General features: G+C 32.4%; 1 protein-coding gene across 1 annotated transcript; it reads right to left on the bottom strand.

Annotated features, from left to right (window-relative positions):
• Positions 1–6444: 6444 nt before the first annotated feature.
• Positions 6445–8140, bottom strand: LOC149190875 (aspartyl protease AED3-like). The gene has a single exon (XM_089412297.1). It carries the CDS (start codon positions 8077–8079, stop codon positions 6730–6732), a length of 1350 nt encoding a protein of 449 aa, XP_089268423.1. The 5' UTR covers positions 8080–8140; the 3' UTR covers positions 6445–6729.
• Between the last annotated feature and the right edge of the window lie 10967 nt (positions 8141–19107).

The following is a 19107-nucleotide window of genomic DNA, read 5'->3' as shown; positions in this document are numbered from 1 at the left end:
TCAGTAGATTCAGACCAGCTGAGATGGGGTAATAACAATGAAGGCAACTTTTAACCTCAAAGAGGCCAAGCGCATAGCCATTGGGCTTGACTTTCCAAACCCTGATTGGGTATGGAAGGCCCTGTGGCAGAATCAAAGCTAGATGAAGGTCAAACTGTTCATGTGGTTAGTACAGCACAAGAAAATTCTAACCTGGAAAAACTTGAGGAAAAGAGGGATAGCTGGTCCATCTAAATGCCAGCTTTGTGAAGCTCAAGAAGAAATTATGGAACACTGTCTAAACCTCTGTCTTTTCACATCCACATTATGGAATTAGATTTCCTCAATATTCAGACAAACAGACAGAGATAAGGGGAGTATTACCAACACCTTAAGGAAGTGGAGGAAAAATTTCTTTGATAATGAAATAGTCAACAAAGCTTGGGCATTAGCTCCAAGCATTCTAATTTGGGATGTCCGGAAAGAACGCAACAATAGAATATTCAAAAATAGGAAAGGTTCTTCCCAGTGCATCATGGAACAGATAGTAAGACAACTCAATGAGACGGTAGGAACTCTTCTCTTTGTGTACATTCTGTGATATGGTAGTATTATTAATCTGATTAGAAGGTCTGACGCTTATTTCAGCAAAACAAAGAATATTTTTATTGAATATATAATTATTTTTAATAACAAATATGATACTTGTATAATAAATAATAATATAGCATTTATTTTTAATATAATCCCCTCACACACACATATATATATATAAAATAGATATCTGAATTACATATTCATATACAAATTAAACTAATATATAAATATATACCTAGATTATAAACGATATATTTATGTATTAGTTAAAAATTAATATAAAAATATGTGATTTATTATATAAATATATATTTTTATCAATTTAATTTGTATATGCAAATTTAAATTAGATTAATATATTTATATTATATATTAATTTAATAAAAATTTATATTTATATTATTTTTATATTAATTTATTATAAATATATATTTATATTAGATTTTTTTAATATAACCATGTACAAAATACAATATCCATTTTATAATCACTCCCTCTCTTTCCACTGTACTTTTCTTTTCTTTTGTATCCATAATTTGATTCCCATAATTCCAAGTGTTTTTTCAATCCCATATTCCCACTATGTTTTTCACACTTTTTGTTGAACATTATCTTTAATAAATAAGTCAAATTCAAATGGGCTTCGTCCCCATTGCAACATAGCATAAAGTGGCCAATGGTGGTGGGTGCCCGAAGGCTAATGATGCTATTCTAGTCTACGAACCTTATTTGTGCAGGTTAGTGGGCTGGGTAAGAATATTCACATGTTTGCTGTAGATTTTTCCTAAGATTTTCTTAGATTTTTCTTATTGCGAAAAAGTATGGGACACGGCGCAACATGCATGTACCATGGAAGCCAAAAAAAAAAAAAAAAAAAGCGGATGCCATGTCTTCATCACACCAACGTCAATATGGTGACAAGTCTCTCAGCAACGTACCACGCAAACCCACGAAGAAAAAGATTTCGGTGCGCATCGTTTTCTCATTACCCCGAATAACCAGGACCCCTACTTAGCATCCATTACGGCCATGACGAGGGTTTGAATTAAACTTTCCAAAATAAATGTGCACAACTATCGCGCTGATTGTTACTCAATAATTTAATTTGACATGAATGTATCTATTATCTTACCAATTAAAATAATTAAAAATATAAAATGTGATGTTTTTCAATAAAAATTAATTATTTTTATTGAACGAAACCATTTTACTCAAAACTATAGAAATATACAACTGTATAGGGTTTTAACTACTCTCTGGCCATATTTGACATGATATTATAGGTCCCAAATAATCATTAATAAGATTTTTAGGCAAATTTTAAGTTGGTGGAATGTATAATTTCAGTTCACTTATCATGATTGGTCGGGGTATCCTTAAGTTGATTGCAGAGTCCCTGAATATTCGGGAATCCAATGGACATGGGTGCGATCAATTTTTTGACGGCAACCATGTCCATCAGATCTATGAATATTCAAGGAATCTGCAACCGACTTAAGCTCACCAATTGGTCGGTCGTGCGAAAAGCTCAAATGATGAGCAAAATGTTTTTAGTAGGTTAAATCACAATCCTTTCTTTCACTAGCTTGTTCATAGTATGTGGTAGCCCAATTTAGCTACAAATAAAGCAGGTGGAAAGAGAATAAAGCCTGAGGAAAGAGGTAAAGATTCTTTGTTGTATATCCACGTATTTTAGTCATCTTTCTTTTTGCTCTCTTTTCTTTTCTTTTTTTGCAATTTTGGTTTATGCTCCTATTCTAAGTTGGGATGTCGGGTTAGCTTGATAGTGTGCTTATTTAGGAAAGGAGCTTAGCTTTAATTTGTTTGGGTGTCAAAGGTGGAATTCATGTGTCAGGATCATTTCTTTCTATCTCAGTTTCAATTTCATTTTGTTTATGATTTGGATTTATATGATTTTTATCTTTTAATAAGATGGAATTTGAAAGTGTTACATGATCTATAATGATAGCACTATAAGGGATGGGAAGAGAGAAAATATAATAAAAACTAAAAAAAATTAGGTAAAAATCATATCATCAAAGTTTTAGTCTCATTTTTCGAACTATTTAATATGGTTCATCATCAAAATAAGATGAAAACTCATATTTTAACATCAAAATAAGAAACGGAGGATTTGGAGAAAGGTTTTAAGGCTAAATGACAGTCTAAGTCTAAGTAAGGCTTGAAGAGAGATAAGAAACAGAGGATTTGGAGAAATGTTTTAAGGCTAAATGACAATCTAAGTCTAAGTAAGGCTTGAAGAGAGAATGTTTTGGATAACAAACATGGTTTTCTATTGTAATCCTGAAATGAGAAACCAAGTTTTTAAAGATAGTTCAAATCTACTAAATGTTTTTTAAGATAGTTCAGACCTACTAAATGGTCAAGGATTAGAAGAATAAGGAAAAACATCAAGAGGTACAATTTGGATATTCAAAAGAAAATTTGAAGCAAAGTCTAAAAAGGTTTCTTGAATTGAAATTTTAGGTACTGAAGTTACAAAGGGGGCGGTTAATTAGATACAAGAAGAAGGTTTAGATGGAACACAATAAAACTTGATTATTTTGGACGATGACCCATATACATTAGTCAAAATTCAAGAAAAACAAAGGAGGAATAAGAATTATGGCGATGTTGATGTTGATGTTGATGTTGGGGAGAAGTTTCAGCCTCCCTCTCTTTGATGTCTAGTTTGTGTGTTGATAATTTTTTTTTAGTATTTTATGTGTAATCATAGGTAATTAGCGTTATCATTGTTTTTTTCTTTTAATTGGTTGATCAATAGTATTATGATCTAAACAAATTGTGTTATATTATGTTTGTATAGTATATGTTTTTCTGGAAATCAATAGGATTGTTAAGGGAAGTAATTTTATTTTTTCTAGAATGTGAAATATAAATATATTTTTAATTTTTCAAATTAAAAATATATATTTAAAAGTAAACTTTAGTATATATAATTTTAAATATATTATATATATAAATTTTAAATTAAAATATTTAAAAAATATTTTAATTCTAAATTTTATATATATATATATAGATAGATATTTAAAATATTAATTTATTGTAGTATGATGTAGCATGAGAAGATATCATTAAATAAACTAATGTTTAAAAATCATAAAATAATATTTATATTAATAAATTAAAAGATAGTAATAAGAAGAAAAATATTAATTTCTTTTAGAAATAAAACACTTCAATTTCCACTTTAATTTTATATTAATTTATATAAAGATAAAGTATTTAAAAGTAAAAAATATTGATATAATTTTTAGTACAAGGCTTCACTACTTAGTATGGATTTTGAAAACCACACATAAAAAGAATATTGTTGGTATCACATGACATATAATTCAATTTATGTTCAGCTAACATGTAATATTTAAAACAAAAATATAGTAATAATAAAATATTTTTGTGTAATATAGAGAGATGCTTTTTATTTTCAAATATGATGATGTGAATCATAAATAAAACATTTCAACCTCTATTAAGTATATATTATATACAACAAGTGAAAATAAAAAAATTTATATAGTTGAAACATTTTATCAATGTGTTACTCAAACTAGCATAGATCCATTGGGAATCAATCTCTAATGTGCAAACCTTTCTTCAAGTTTTGTACTTAGAAAGAGGTTTATATTTTAAGAGATTTGATCCTCTGAACACATGATAAATTCAAATTTAAAATAAATCTATAATGATTTAATAAATTTCTATAATTTAAATATTTTTTAAATTTTTTACTTTGTAAACGTGACAAGACTACATTTTCATCATATCTAATATATCATCTTAATCAAGACCGGAAATTAAACTAATGACTTCACATCAAAAATATCTTTAAAAAACCCACTCACCATCTATCACAGAACCATAAACTTTCATTTAAAATTTTTAATTATTTAATAAATTCTTAACCTTTACGTTAAATTTTAATAAAATCACTCCAAAAAAAACTGATTTAAACTGGGCACTCACTAAGGATTGGTTGGCTTCCTTTCCGGGATTTTTTCATTCCACAAGAAATATAATATTCCCGAGCAATGAAATGAGCTTACACCATCATGACAGAACGAATTATGATTTTAAAAAGTTTGATTTCACCCTCGTAATTGACTATTACGATTATTACCAATCTTATTTTTGATATATCAAAAGCAATTTAATTTTATCTCCGCTATTTTGATATATCAAAAGCAATTTGATTTCATCTCCGCTATTTTGATATATCAAAAGCAATTTGACTTCATCTCCGCTATTGTATTAACATGTTTATTTTATCCGCTGGGTAATTGTATTTAACATGTTTATTTTATCCGCTGGGTAATTGTATTTAGGTTTAATATGAATTGATATTTATTTTTTTAAAATAAAAATAAAATATTTAAAATATCGATCATAATAAAAATAAAAATGAATATATACATATATAGATATATATATTTTTTGTTAGTTTTAATTAAAGTTACGCATTATTAATAACTATAATTTTTTTATGGTCTTTTTTTTTTTTTTGCCATTACGAGTTTACACTTATCGAATTTGGGATTTAATTATTTATTATGTGTTTAGAATAATCAAATCTTTCTAGGTGCAATTTTTTTTAGATTGTAGAATTTGAGTAAAGGTTTTTACTTCAAGGATTTGATCTCTCTCAACTCATGGTAGATCCAAAGTTAGATTGATCTAGGCTTGTTATAGTTGATGAAAACAATGTCACATTTTTAGATTATCATTATTATGTATATGTTTGAGATCAACTTCATACCTTGAAATTTACATTATGTTTTCTTTCCTTGACATGACCATATAATTGTCTTCTTTAATTATCGTATTATATTTCTATATGTGTGTATTGTCTATTAGTAATTAGTTGGCAATGAAGAAGAGAGATGATATTGTTTTGCACTTTGCACAAGGATTGATTTTGCATATCTATTTAAATTAATACCAAGTATATTAATTTTTGAAAATTATTTAATTATTAATAGTCTCTAAATATATCTTGAAAATATATATTTTATAACCTCAAGATTACTCTTGAAATAATTTGTTTCTTTGCACGTGTTTGAAATAATTGATCTCTTTCCAAAATATTTTGATGGTTTTTTTAATCTATAATCTCTTTTGCAAAATAAGAAATAACCTATTTTTATTTATTTTTAATGAATAGCTAAACTTACAAATTCTCTAAATTATCATATCTCCATTTTGTACACATATTAGAGATAGATCTTGAATAATTTTTTTGATGATTTTTTAAGACAAATTATTTTTAATGTCTATTAAAATATTTATTCTTTTAATAAACCTGTTGAATATATTATAATAAAAATAACAAGAGAATGTGAAAGATAATGACACAAGATAATTTTTTATTTTTATTTTGTTATTAAACAAAATCCACTTTTGGAAATTAACTCTTATAAAAAAAAATACCCTTTTTATGGTTTAAAGTGGATATATATATTTTAAAAGCCGATTCGCATCCATATGTGACGAGTTATCTTTCATTGATTAAAAAGTTAATACCTATATTTTAAAACAGATTCGTTGTATTAAGTGAAAACACAGTTATTATTCATTAGGTGACTGCATTAAATATAATTTTAACATAAATATCGATTTAGGAGTTGTTTTTAGTGATTTTTTTGGAAGTTTTTCTTGTTTAATTTTTCTAAAAATTGTTTGGAATTCATTGAAATCACAAAATTGATAAGTAAATCTTGTACAATAGAAATGTCTTAAAAAAATTTTATGGTGCTGAATCTATATATATAATAAAAAACACAAATTAAGATTTCACCTCAAAATTTTGACAGACACCAAAAACTCGAAAAGAAAAGTAGCACTATATACAACCCCATTAATTTATCATTTATAAAGTAAGTTTGGAAAACGAGAAAGAAACAACTGCATAACTCAGGGAGCTCATCCGATTTGATTTGACAATGGAAATACAAACGTACTGTGAACACAGAACGGAAGGGGGACCACACAAGCGCTGCTACTGTCCCCTAAATCTCATACGACGGCGGAAATTTATTTTTAAACACAGCGGGGAGAAAACGGCGAGAATTAGACGTTGCAGATGAAACATACGAGGAAATGGATGGATGAGATATTTTTTGGAAACGAGAATCAAGCAGGCGCAGAACATTGTTCCTGAGCAAATCCGACTTTAGAATTGGGAACATCAAAAACGATACGCCAATTCTGTTGCTGAACATTTCCTATGATGGAACCAGAATCACTACTCGTGAACGCCAAGCAAGAGACCCCCGAATCTTGTTTCATTACAATATTTTCCTTCGGCAAAAGCAGGTCGACATTATTATCCATGTGGAGCGTTATGGTGGGAACGTCAACTGAAGAAGAAGAAGAGAAGTCGTAACAAGTATCGAATCCATCAGAGGATGCCGGCTGCAAGGTGGGGAGCTGCCCCCGAAAAGTGTCTCTGAGAGACGCATAATCAGAATCAACGAGATGGGTGATCGTTGTTCCCGAGTCGACGATCGTTCCTTCCCCTGCCGCAAGTGAGATCCTTGTGTCCCCAACGCTGATTCCGATCAAGTTCACGGAATAAAATGTTGGGTTTGAGGGATCGTTTACCAATTTGGTGAATTTCAAACCAGGAGTAGAAATGGCGGCTTCTTTCCCAAGCACAAGGGATCCCGAAGATGCAGATGAGCTGGGCAGACAGTAAGAAAACGTCCCGCCAAACAATTCGGCTGTGGATGGCTGATTCAACAATGAAAGCGATCCGCCCCCTAATCCCATCAGTCCCGGCGACGAATATGTATCTTCCCTTAGGGACTCCGCACAACCGAATGCGAAATTTGGAACATTTTCAGAACCGAGGGTGATCGCATCCGAAGCAAGTGTACCGTTCACTTGAGTGCCATCTCCATACAAAACTTCGAATTGACATTTTGAATTTCCCCCGCAATTGGTATCAGAATTTTGCTGACACAGCTGTGAACCGCAGGCCACGGGTTTATATGAGGAAGATGCCGTGGGATCGAAAGTTGGAGCAGTGGAGTGGCAGCCTTGGCACTGCTTGCATGGAATCCAAGCAACATTACTACCGGTGTCTATGAGTGTATACATGCTTTGCTTGGGCGTGCCAAAATCAACTTGTATTATGTACTCTCCCGATCCATACCTAACGGGGACATTGGCGCTGGCGTCCTCTTTCGACGAACGAGAGGTCCGGTTCAGAAAGTGGAGACGATTGGCATCGGCTCTAATTTTTTCAGAGATCAAGCTTTCCCAGGTCCTGTTAGGAGGACGGAAAGGTGAACACTCCGAAAAAATATGGAAAAGGGGGAAGCTAACTCCATGACTCTGCTTTCCCACTTTTCTGTTCAAAATTTTGTGGCTACTTCGACAGTTCAATGGAGGAGAAATCTCAGCTACTCCACACACAAACTGGATTGCAAGCAGCAAAGTAAGAGAAGAGGCAATCGCTGTAACCTTCATCTTCATCATGGTGTTATATTAATTAGCGGAACACCCAGAAGATCCACCTCCTCTCTGAAGAGGCCGAGCCATTGACGTTATATAGTGAATGGCTTGCACTGTTTCATACGTGGGGACTCCTCCATTATCTCCACTTGCGTGGACAGGAGTCTTCGAACATTTTACTAACCTGCATTTTATTCGTGCAATACTGGAATTCCACGGAATTTCTTTGTTCGGTCCATGAGATGCGACAAGGCCATCATTTTCTTCGGCCGGCCTGCGTGGTAGGTTGATTCGATTTGGATTGATTCAGACTGCTCAATCTCGAATTGGATGGCGGAGGCCGAGAAATTGGACGAAATCACTGATGCCTGGAAAAACTTGAGATAATCCATGTGAACGTTCCTTCCGCCTCACTATCTCGAACAAGGAAATTTTGAATAAGACAGTGTCTCACAATGTGAACGAGAACCATTTTGCTGTTTTACAGTGCATCGCAATGAGAACGAGAACATACTCATTGAACCTAAGAGTGAAAAACAGTTGGAATGCAGACCGAAACCACTGATGTATAACAGTGTATCGCAATGGGAACGAGAGAACATACTCATTGAACCTAAGAGTGAAAAACACACCTAGGTCACACATCATCCTCATTACAAAACCCACTTTAATTGACTTAAGTCAATTAGAATAAAGTTGAACAAGTAAAGAAAAGTGAAAATATGTGAGATAAATAATAAGATTTAAAAGTGAAAATAAAAGGAAAGAGAAAATCAATGTGGTGCTGTAAGGCATCACATGTTGTAATTTAAGAATATCAAAAGTATATCACATAGTGTAATTTAAGAATATTAAAAGTATATGGAGTAGGGACTTCTCGGATGGCAACTTAATTTTATATGCCATCCGTGTTTATTTTTAAAAAGTGATAGTATAATAGTGAGTAAAAAGATAAGCTTGAATTTGACATATTTATCTTCTTTTATTATTTTATTATTGTAATAAAATTATTTAAATATTATTTCTCTAGTTAATAAAAATCACACCCTTCCATTGCGATAAATTAATGCACAACAAAGTTATGCGTGAAGAGTTCTTAAAATTGAAAAGAGTTTTATGATGAATATAATTCCAACGAATTAAAATGGGTGAACAATTCTTAAAATTACTTGTCAGTACAAATTATTGTGTGGCTTTTTAATAATGCATATAAAAATTAAAAGAAGGATATACTATAATGAATAAAAAAGAGGTTATATTTATATAAAAATTAGAAGAAATATCTAATGGATATAAAATGAAGAAATATCCATTATAATGGATAGAAAATGAGGTAAGATAAGATCCATTTTAATTTATGGAAAATCAAATAAGATGAGATACCCTTCTGCATTGTTGTATGGAGATTTTAATTTATGGAAATTCAAATAAGATAAGATAGTCTTGTGCATTGTTGTATGGAGACGGGTGGTAATGGACTTTTTTTATCTACTATCTATGTTTCATTTTATGTTGGAATGTTTTTAAATGTTAATTGTTGTAATATAGATATATTTATGTTAGTTTTTGTTCATGTTTTTTTATTATTTTGTATTGATTGATTTTTATATGATAGTTGACTAGAGATGTATTCCATTTATATATGGTTAATCTATTTTTAAAATTATATATCAAAGTAGTTTTTTGAGGTTGGGAGGCTATAGAGAGGAAGACATTTCTCATTTGTATAATTTGGAAATAGATTCATGTTATTTGTAATTCCCATGTATGCATGTGTGACCCATGATGATTATTTTTTTCCTCAAGATGTGAGTGCATGTAACATGGATATTACTAATGTCAATATCTTATTCTTCATTTTTTTGGGATGAGGCTAAGATAAAAGATAAGTGTGGATGAATTTCATTAAACAAATATACATATTAATACAATTTTCATGACTATGGAGTTGTACTCCATGGTCTCTTGGACTCCCCATGATGGTTCAAATTCCACATTATAACCTTAACATAATATGTATCCAATATTCCCCCCTTAATCAAAAGGGGTGTGTGTTTTTTCAAGAAAAGAGATTATGATAGTTGTCAATGGTTGAATGTACTCTCTAAATCTAGTGGTTTAAGGAAGACTATAAACCAAATGGGTAGCATAAGTTGAATTCTTCTACTTAATGGTGGTTTAAGGTGGACCACTAACTCTAGAACTTAGCTCCAACACTCAACAATTCTTGTAATATTTCTAAAATGGGCTAGAAGTTGATTTCTTATATTGATTAGAAGTGCTCACAAATGGAAATTTGAAGATGACAACAAATTATTGGTGCTTGGCTCTAGGGCTCAATAATTCCTAGAAAATTTCCTGATTTAGTTGGAAGTTGACCTCTTCTACTAATCATAAGTGCTCACAAATATTGATTTGAAGATGGCTGCAAACTATTGAAACTTGCATCTAAGGCTCGGTAGTTCCTGGAAGATTTTCTAATTTAGCTACAAGTTGATGATTTACGTTAACTGTAAGTGCTCATGAATGGCGATTTGAACATGATCACAAACTTATGTCAATTTGAAGATGACTGTAAACTAGACCATACTCGTGTCTTTGACTTAGGGTGCAACTCTGAATTTGGTCAAGCATGAGGCTTTGGTGTTCTTGATGTGACTTAATCTCACTTGCACATGCTTCATTCATTAGGATTCAAAACTAGAAGATTAATCGTCAATCACTAGTACTATTTTCCTTTTATCATATACAAAGTGAGAGGATGGAAATATTTCCATAATGCTCATAAGGATAAAGATAAAAAACTATGATCCTCCATATGGCCAACTTGATAAGGATGTTAGCTTATATGGAAAATGCATATGTTTATAGTGTGTTGACGATGCTAGAACCACCAACAAAGGGGATCTCCCTGGTATGAAGTCCCAACTAGACCTCACATCGTTCGGTGTAGGAGTCCCATCTAGTACAATGGCCCAGTTTCTATTAACTTATATATTTACCTTAGCTCTTGTTGTTCAATACATGAGAGTGTTATGCTTGTAATTTCAAGAAAGCAAGGTGAGTATGCCTGGTGAGTGCTTAACGTAACTCTGTGTCCGAGTTCTCTTACTGTCAAAAGGGGGAGGTAAAGTGAGCCTCTTAATGAGAGGGAATAGCCCCAACCTAGGAAGACACACACAAAAACAATAACAAGGGTTTGTCTAGCATCCAGCAGAATAGTCCATAGAAGATGCGGCTGTCGTGAAAACCAAAGTTCGAGGGAGAACACGTACATCATCCAGCGGAATAATTCGCATGGGGGTGACGGTCATTAAAACCGAGAAAACATAAAGATGGTTTTTCTAATGTCCGACGGAGTAGTCCACATGGACGAGACAGTAGTGATAAAAAATACAACACATCTTCAAAAATATGATTACAAAAATAACCGAAGTAGTTCAACTATCTTAGTATAGGCTAAGCAAACATGCATTACAAATGTTTAATAAATAGTCTTACAAACAGATACAAAACATGCGTGAAAACGTGTTGGACTGAGACAAGCTTATGAATTAAGCAAAATATCCAAGACACATATGTACACCATACATCACTAGCCCCAGTAGTGGGACATTGGAGCCACTCCTCTCTCCTCAAAGAACAAACTATAGACTCTCAAGGCTATGTGGGAGGAGCCAAGCTGAAAATTCCTTTTCTCATACAATGAGAGGGTATAAATAGCCAAGGGGGTATAACTGACCCTTGTGACTCTTCGACTTCCATCATGACTATTTGACTTCCTATGACTTTTTGACTTTATATGACTCTTCAACTTCATATGTGGGTCTCTTGGACTTCCACTTTACATTACATTGATTACAACAAAGATGGCCCATATTAGTGACGTGGAAGAGACAATTCATGACACAACTGGACATGACACTGCTGACATGTGTTGGTTGACTGTTATGTCTGTGTCAAGTTGTTGTGTTGCTGAGTGATGATATGCTCTCAATGTAATATGTCTTCACCTCCATATGGCAAAGTGCACAAGGTCTTCAATGGTCTTGGTATTTTCTTGATGGTGTGTGTATATGTGTCGCTTTCGCTCACTCCTCGATGTGTTTCGTTCACTTGTTCGACTACGAGAAAGTCTTCTAGCATGCACTCCTTCTCCATCTCGTTCATCGTGGCACCATGTTTCATGAAGGTACCTATTCCTGCAATCACTCATGATGAAATGAAATCAAATCCAAAAATCGTCTAGTCTAACATGATGCATTGTTTTCCATTTAGGTGCAGGTGACCGAGAGAGGGACAAGGCACTGGAACTGCGCAGAGAACAGCTTAAGCCGAGATGCACAACTCCAGAGCACTGTCAGGAAAAGTTATGCATGTCACTGGGAGGCAGATTTGCGCAATCCGGGACAACATTTATAGCTTCACGACAAAACCCAGCTAGGAGACTGAATTGAACAGTTTTTGGGAGGAAGACTAGGCGGGGTGTTGGGGAACTACTTGGCTAATCTGTGCAATTTTCAGAGGGAATACAGGTCATCCACTTGGGATATGCACAGTCTCTCGAAGGAAGACAGTGCGAGTAGTAGGATGCACTGGCAGAAACATATGCACAATTTTTTAGAGGAGAACAAGATCAGGCTACAAGAGTTTCTGGTCAAAATTGCGTAATATTGGGAGACAGTTTGGGCCCAGACATAACTGCACAATTTCTGGGTTGATTGTAAAGGGAGACAAAAGGGCAAGTGACCACCATATATGTGCAGTTTTCTGAGTGAGTGCAGAGCAGGCCAGTAGGGAAGCTTGCATGTTAGATCTACACAATTTCTAGGTTGATTGCAGAGTGAGGAAGAAGGGCATGTGACATGAATCTTTGCAAAATTTCTGGGTTGATTACAGAATAGGCCAGAAGGGCAGGTGGCATACAACTCTATGCAATTTCTGGGTTGATTGGAGAGTAGGCTAGAAGGGCAGGTGACGGACATCTCTACGCAATTTGTGGGTTGGTTACAGAGCAGGCCAGCAAGGAAGCCTGCTTGATAGATTTGCGTAATTTCCCAGGACAATGTAGTGACAGGTAGCAGAGGCCTGTGCTACATGTCTACGCAGTTTCTATAGGTAGTACAAGGAAGTCAAGCTGGACAAGTTCTGCACAATTTTGGAGCTTAATACAGCCCTAGGTCATAGCTCAAGTCAATTCTTCCGGTTGACCAGTGGGAGGCTTGATGGGAGATCTTGCGGGAAGCGTAAACTAGATCGGGTTCTAGGACAACTTCTGTGCAATTTTGGGAGTCAGTCAACTAGATCATCTCTAGAATTGTGCGGTGGAGGCTACTTGGAGGAAAACCTCAAGCTCTACGTTGTTCTGGGCAGCAATGCAAGGTCACTAAGATCGGGTCCGGTTGACGAAGGGTTGTCCAGTTGACATATTTTCAGGAAAATGACTAAGTGTGAAAGAAAGTGTACTTGTGCATACATGACAATGTGATCACACACTTAGCATGACTTGATGACAAGACACCTCCAACCAACAAGGCAAACATGTGCCTAGTGAAACTAACTCAAAGGTTAAGAGCGACAAGTGCGATAGTTGAGATATGTCTTCAAATGATCGTGACAACACTTGTACGAAAATGCTTACCACCTTGTGTGTGAGTGAGACCAATGTCAACAGAGAAAAAATAACTCATGCACACAAAGACAAACCTTCAAAATGCTAGAACAAACTCACAAGCATGACATAGTAATCAACATGCCAAAAGGTGACCAATGATTAATCAAGAAAAAAAGGGTGTGAAGACATGACAAGAGCTCATGGAATGAGCCCGAGTGTTTGTGACCATATAAGGGAAAAATCAAGGAAGTCTCCAAAATTTGGATGTAGGCCAAAAAATTTGAGGGTGTTGCAGCCGCTACAACATAATGCAACTGAACTAGTGAACTTATATATATATATATATATCATGTGATGCTTAGAGTTGATTGATATTCCATTTTTTTTTTCTCTTCCTTTGGAAGTTGTTTACTTATGGCTCGACATTCCCATAAGAAGGACTTCCATGATCTTGCCAATGATTGCAAAGTAATAAGATTTGGACTCAACATCAATTACCCAACGACATCCAACAATATCCAATTTCCCCATCATCCTTCCAATTATTATTTGTCCTCCTAAATAAACTTTTAGCAAGCATCCTTGAGTAGAGCATGAACAAATACATCACGAATATGTTGAATCTTTTCAAAGTAACACTTATATTGTAAATCCAACTGGTATTATTACAAGAATGTTCCACCACAATAATTGGGACCAGAATAACTCTAGTCCTAAAAATGGAACTAGTGTGCCTTCCATGCCACTTGCATTCCATAACGAGATGGAGAAGATGTCTAGTACATAGCTACATTTTTCTAATCATGTGAGATAAGAGTTCAATGTCTTGACAGTCGATGTGGGCTAAGATTGAGGCATTTCCATATGCTTAGAATCACAAATTCTTATCAATTAAACAAATATGTGGCTCAATAATTTCAATTTCGAATATGTGGCATAAAACAGATAGCCTGAGGGTTCCAAGATATAGATAGGTTTGTGATTAACTAAAATGGAATGGATATTTGAGTGTGGAGAAGTAAAGAAAAAACATATAGAGTCATGGTAGCAATGGGAAACGAGTCAAGGAAATATGGTCATATATATATATATATATATATATATATATATATATATATAGATATAGATATAGATTCTATCATATTTTATGATCATGTTACGTTGCTCAATAGTTGGGGAATATTTTATTTTGTGTGTGCACAATCATCTAGTGGTTATCGTAAATAGAGCACTTACAGATAGAATGGGTGTGTAGAGACCCTCTCTCAAAACTCATCTCAAATGAAATGGACATGATAAATGGTTAAAATTGGACAACATAGGTTATAAAACCTTAGGGGAGAAATGTTGCATGAACAAATATAGAGACAAAGAAATGATCTAGGGAATCTCAAACCAAGTGTAAAGAATGACAAAAGTTAAAAATAGCAGAAGGTGTTTTTGAGTAACATGAGTTATGGGCTTGAACGAAAACCATGCTCTAATAACATTGCTGGGATGCAAACCAAATATCACAAAATCAGCATGAATTGATTTTTCATTGATAAGATACACATATTGATACAATGTTCATGACCATTGGATTCAACTTCCAAGGTCCCTTGGACTCCCCATGATGGTTCACATTCCACACTATAACCGCAATGTATTAGGTGTCCAACAATTTTTCATATCATATTGAACCTTGACTTGAGATCATCCAATGGGCTCTTTACGTCAACTATCTATGTTAGATTTCACACCTTAATTAAGAATTATTTGTAACTACCTAAACTAAAGTAACCTCCTTTATTATCTATAAATATATATGATTCTAGACATCAAGAGGATATGTTAAAGGAATTTGACACACATTTCACTGACTTCGGAATTAAATAGTGGATCTAGAATTTCAAAATATCCAAAAAACTCAATTCTATTGGTGTCCTTGCAATACAATTTTTCGAATTGCATGAATCCCTAGACCATCAAAATTTCATTAAAATTATATCAATCCCTCAAGGTTTTGTAGTATTCAAAAAATAAATTGTATGTGTTATGCTATATCTTATGAGTGTTTATGGAACAATTCTTGTGAAAGAGTATACTTATTTTTTTCTTTTATCTTTTTACATATATGGATATTATTTATCATTGTTGTTTATTTATTTATCAATGGACATGGATCTCAATATGGATTTGGTTATTTCAAAATAACCAAAAAACCTAATTTTGTTAGCGTCCTTGTAATAAAAGATTTCCAATTTTAATAAAAAATAGTATTAAAAATTCATGAATCCCTACACTATGAAGTGTCACACTCCATATTAATTGGAATACCCTTCAATATCTCATCATACATCTTTAAATTATTTTCAATCACTCACTGGAGGTCCAAGTGTAGAGAGAGCTAAAATGATTGTAAATATGCTAAGAGGAATAGTGTAATTACTTGTAAGTGTCCCTTTGTAATTACCCATGTGAAGTTGTTTGATATGATCACTTTCAATGGTATCCCTTGAATACCTGTTAGTTATATGTATTTTCAATTTGAGAAAAATACCATGAAAATTTCTTGAAATTTATAGTCACTATGCCTAATTATTTTAACCTTTGGACCTCCATAAGACCACATTAACACCACCCATTTGGATTATGGTTGCTAGGGTCTCCGATAAATAATTTATCATAATAGGCTTAATATTATGGCACTTAATTGCACAATTTATAATACCTCCATTTACAATCATTACTTAAAATTTGGAGCTTCACAAATATGGTATTGATGAAATTGTGTGTACTAACACAATCAATCAATATTGCTACCTTTTGTTACTTCATATATCCATCTACATTCAAAATCAATGGAGTGATTATGCCATCCAAAACATGGAAAATATGGTGGTTGTATTTTCAATTCATTATAGGTCTTGAAAATTTTCTATCTCTTACTATTCTTCCTCATCAAAATCTATGTTTTATAATTCTTTTCACCACAAATTTTCCCCTTATTATACTGACTATCACAATTGAAACATACCCCATTTATTTTTCTTTAATCCATTTGGAGAGATGTAAACATACCCCATTTATTTTTCTTTAATCCATTTGGAGAGATGTAAACTTAGTTAGTTACTTTAGTTTAGGAGAGGGAGTAGTGTGATGGTTGTAAGCAGTAATGGAAACCCTTATAGTAGCCATAATTTTACCTTTAAACTCTTATTTCCACATTGAAATATCTTCCAATGGATTTAGGATAAAATTAATTTTCTCTTATTGAATACACTCTTTTAATTCACCCATAAATAGATATACTAATTTATCGTCTAGAATATCCTTCACTCTAAGACTAGATTTTCGAAAATGTTGAATCAACTCTATGGCTATTTTTTTCCCCAAGCTTTATCAATTGACTAAATGAGGCTATGTTCAAATTCTCTCCATAATGTGCTATCAGTTCTTCAATAAATATGATTAAGAGACAATATGGTCCTATTTATGGTCACAAATCCATTGATACCACACAAATTAATTAGACGCTAAATATAAATTTGTAATGATTATCTTCATCAAAGATCGTACTTGGTTCAGATAAGAAAATTTCTCTGTCTAGAATATCTACATCATGGTATCACTACATTAAAATTATTCATATATATATTTGGGAAGAAGTAGTTCCTTGGTGCTTAGTTAAAGTAAAAAAATTGTGGATATTGATTAATGAATACATATGCGACTAGTATTTGTTATTCTACTTCTCATTATATGTTGATATGTTCTCTTGATGTGACTAGGAATTAATTCATTTATTCACATAATCTTCTTCTTGATCAGGAGAATTTATGATAAGGGAACCTGATATATTTTTTATCATTTCCCCTTTCATCTCTTCTTAATATTTCTTTCTTGTCATGTTTGTTTTGAGCTCTTCAAATCCCTCCTTACCTATCATACATGTCATTCTTACCTTGAGTCCTTCAAGATCCTCTTTTCCTATGATTATTTTTGTGATGTCTTCAAGATTTATCTAGTTAGTAATCTAAAACTTTGGAAATTTTATCAATATTTTCATATCTTGGATGTGAACCTTCTTTTCCATTTTATTTTATGTGTTCATCAGTTTTCCTTCCGATTAAATCAAATGAATTCCCATTATTCATTTTTATTTGTGATGGATGAACCTTTTGTAGCTTTGGATGGGGTACAATAATTGTCTTATTACACATGTATTTAAGTTTTAATATGAAAACACTAATATATATATGTATGCATTTCTAAAGAGTTTTTTCACTAAAAGCTATGTATTAGATGAAACATTTTTATTTATATTGGAATGTGTTAGTAAAGATTATGAAGACCATGAATATGATGAAGACCATGAATATTATATTATAGATGAAGTGAAATGCTAGTTGAATGGTATTCAAATATAAATTTGTTAATTAAACTCATAATTTAATGTTGTTGCGTTACCATTTTTTACTCTAAAAATTGTTATTTTCAAATTTATACAATGGCATTTAAAGTTTTAAATATATTTTTTACTTATTAATAAGTTACGATGAATGTATTACTCTCAAAAAATCATATTATGTGGAGAATATGAAACAATGAACATTAATGGATTTGTATAATTATGTATAAAGAACTTTTAAAAACAAGAAGACAATTTAGGAGAGTTAACCCATACAATACCTAATTTTTAATTGATCTAAATAAGAAATGGGACAAATATTGTACACTATAATGGGGTGTTGAATATATTGAAAACTTCCTATTATTTTGAATAGGAAAGGGGATAATAATGTACATTTGAATCAGGTGGTGAATAATTCAAAATCAAATAAATGAGGCAGATAATAAAAGATGAGATCAACCTTCCTAAAAGACATGAAAGAAAGGTACACATGTAATTCTTAAAAAAAATGTTTCCGGGAAATTCAACACCATTCACTTTTAAATCATGAACACATTATATTTATTTTCAATAGAGAAAATGATGAGATAGTGTGGGTGAGGAAATATCTTCTAATGTGGGAATATGCTTGACATTTTTGTGTAGAAAGAGTAAATGAATAGAGATAGTCACTTTATCGTGTCATCATGGTAGATTCTACGAAATCAAGTAAAGCAAGTTCAAAATATATAATTATTACTAATATTAAGAATATTCGATATATTAGGAAAATCATTGAGATTATTGAGTTGGATTACCAATTATTAAATGTTGTATTCTGAAATGTAGATGATATGAAGAATTTGAGACAGCTAGAAGGCATGATATACATAATGGATTTCTTTCCTCCATGCCCACCCAAAATATAAATAAATATAACATATATTTTTGTTCTACCATATATATATATATATATATATATATAATATAAAAGAAATAGTGTTCTTTTATAGGGTGTTAATTGATAATTTTTATCAATTAGTTCTTTTATTAATCACTAAGA

This window comes from Pinus tabuliformis, chromosome 3_1, assembly GCF_031772625.1.
Source record: "Pinus tabuliformis cultivar Carrire ecotype Pingquan chromosome 3_1, CPIR1, whole genome shotgun sequence".
NCBI lineage: Eukaryota > Viridiplantae > Streptophyta > Pinopsida > Pinales > Pinaceae > Pinus > Pinus tabuliformis.
Note: the sequence above shows the minus strand (reverse complement) of the source record. Positions and strands in the feature narration are given on the sequence as shown.

Bases quoted from the DNA above. Each gene is read 5' to 3' on its own strand.
- LOC149190875 (XM_089412297.1), bottom strand. From the start codon at position 8,079: ATGATGAAGATGAAGGTTACAGCGATTGCCTCTTCTCTTACTTTGCTG.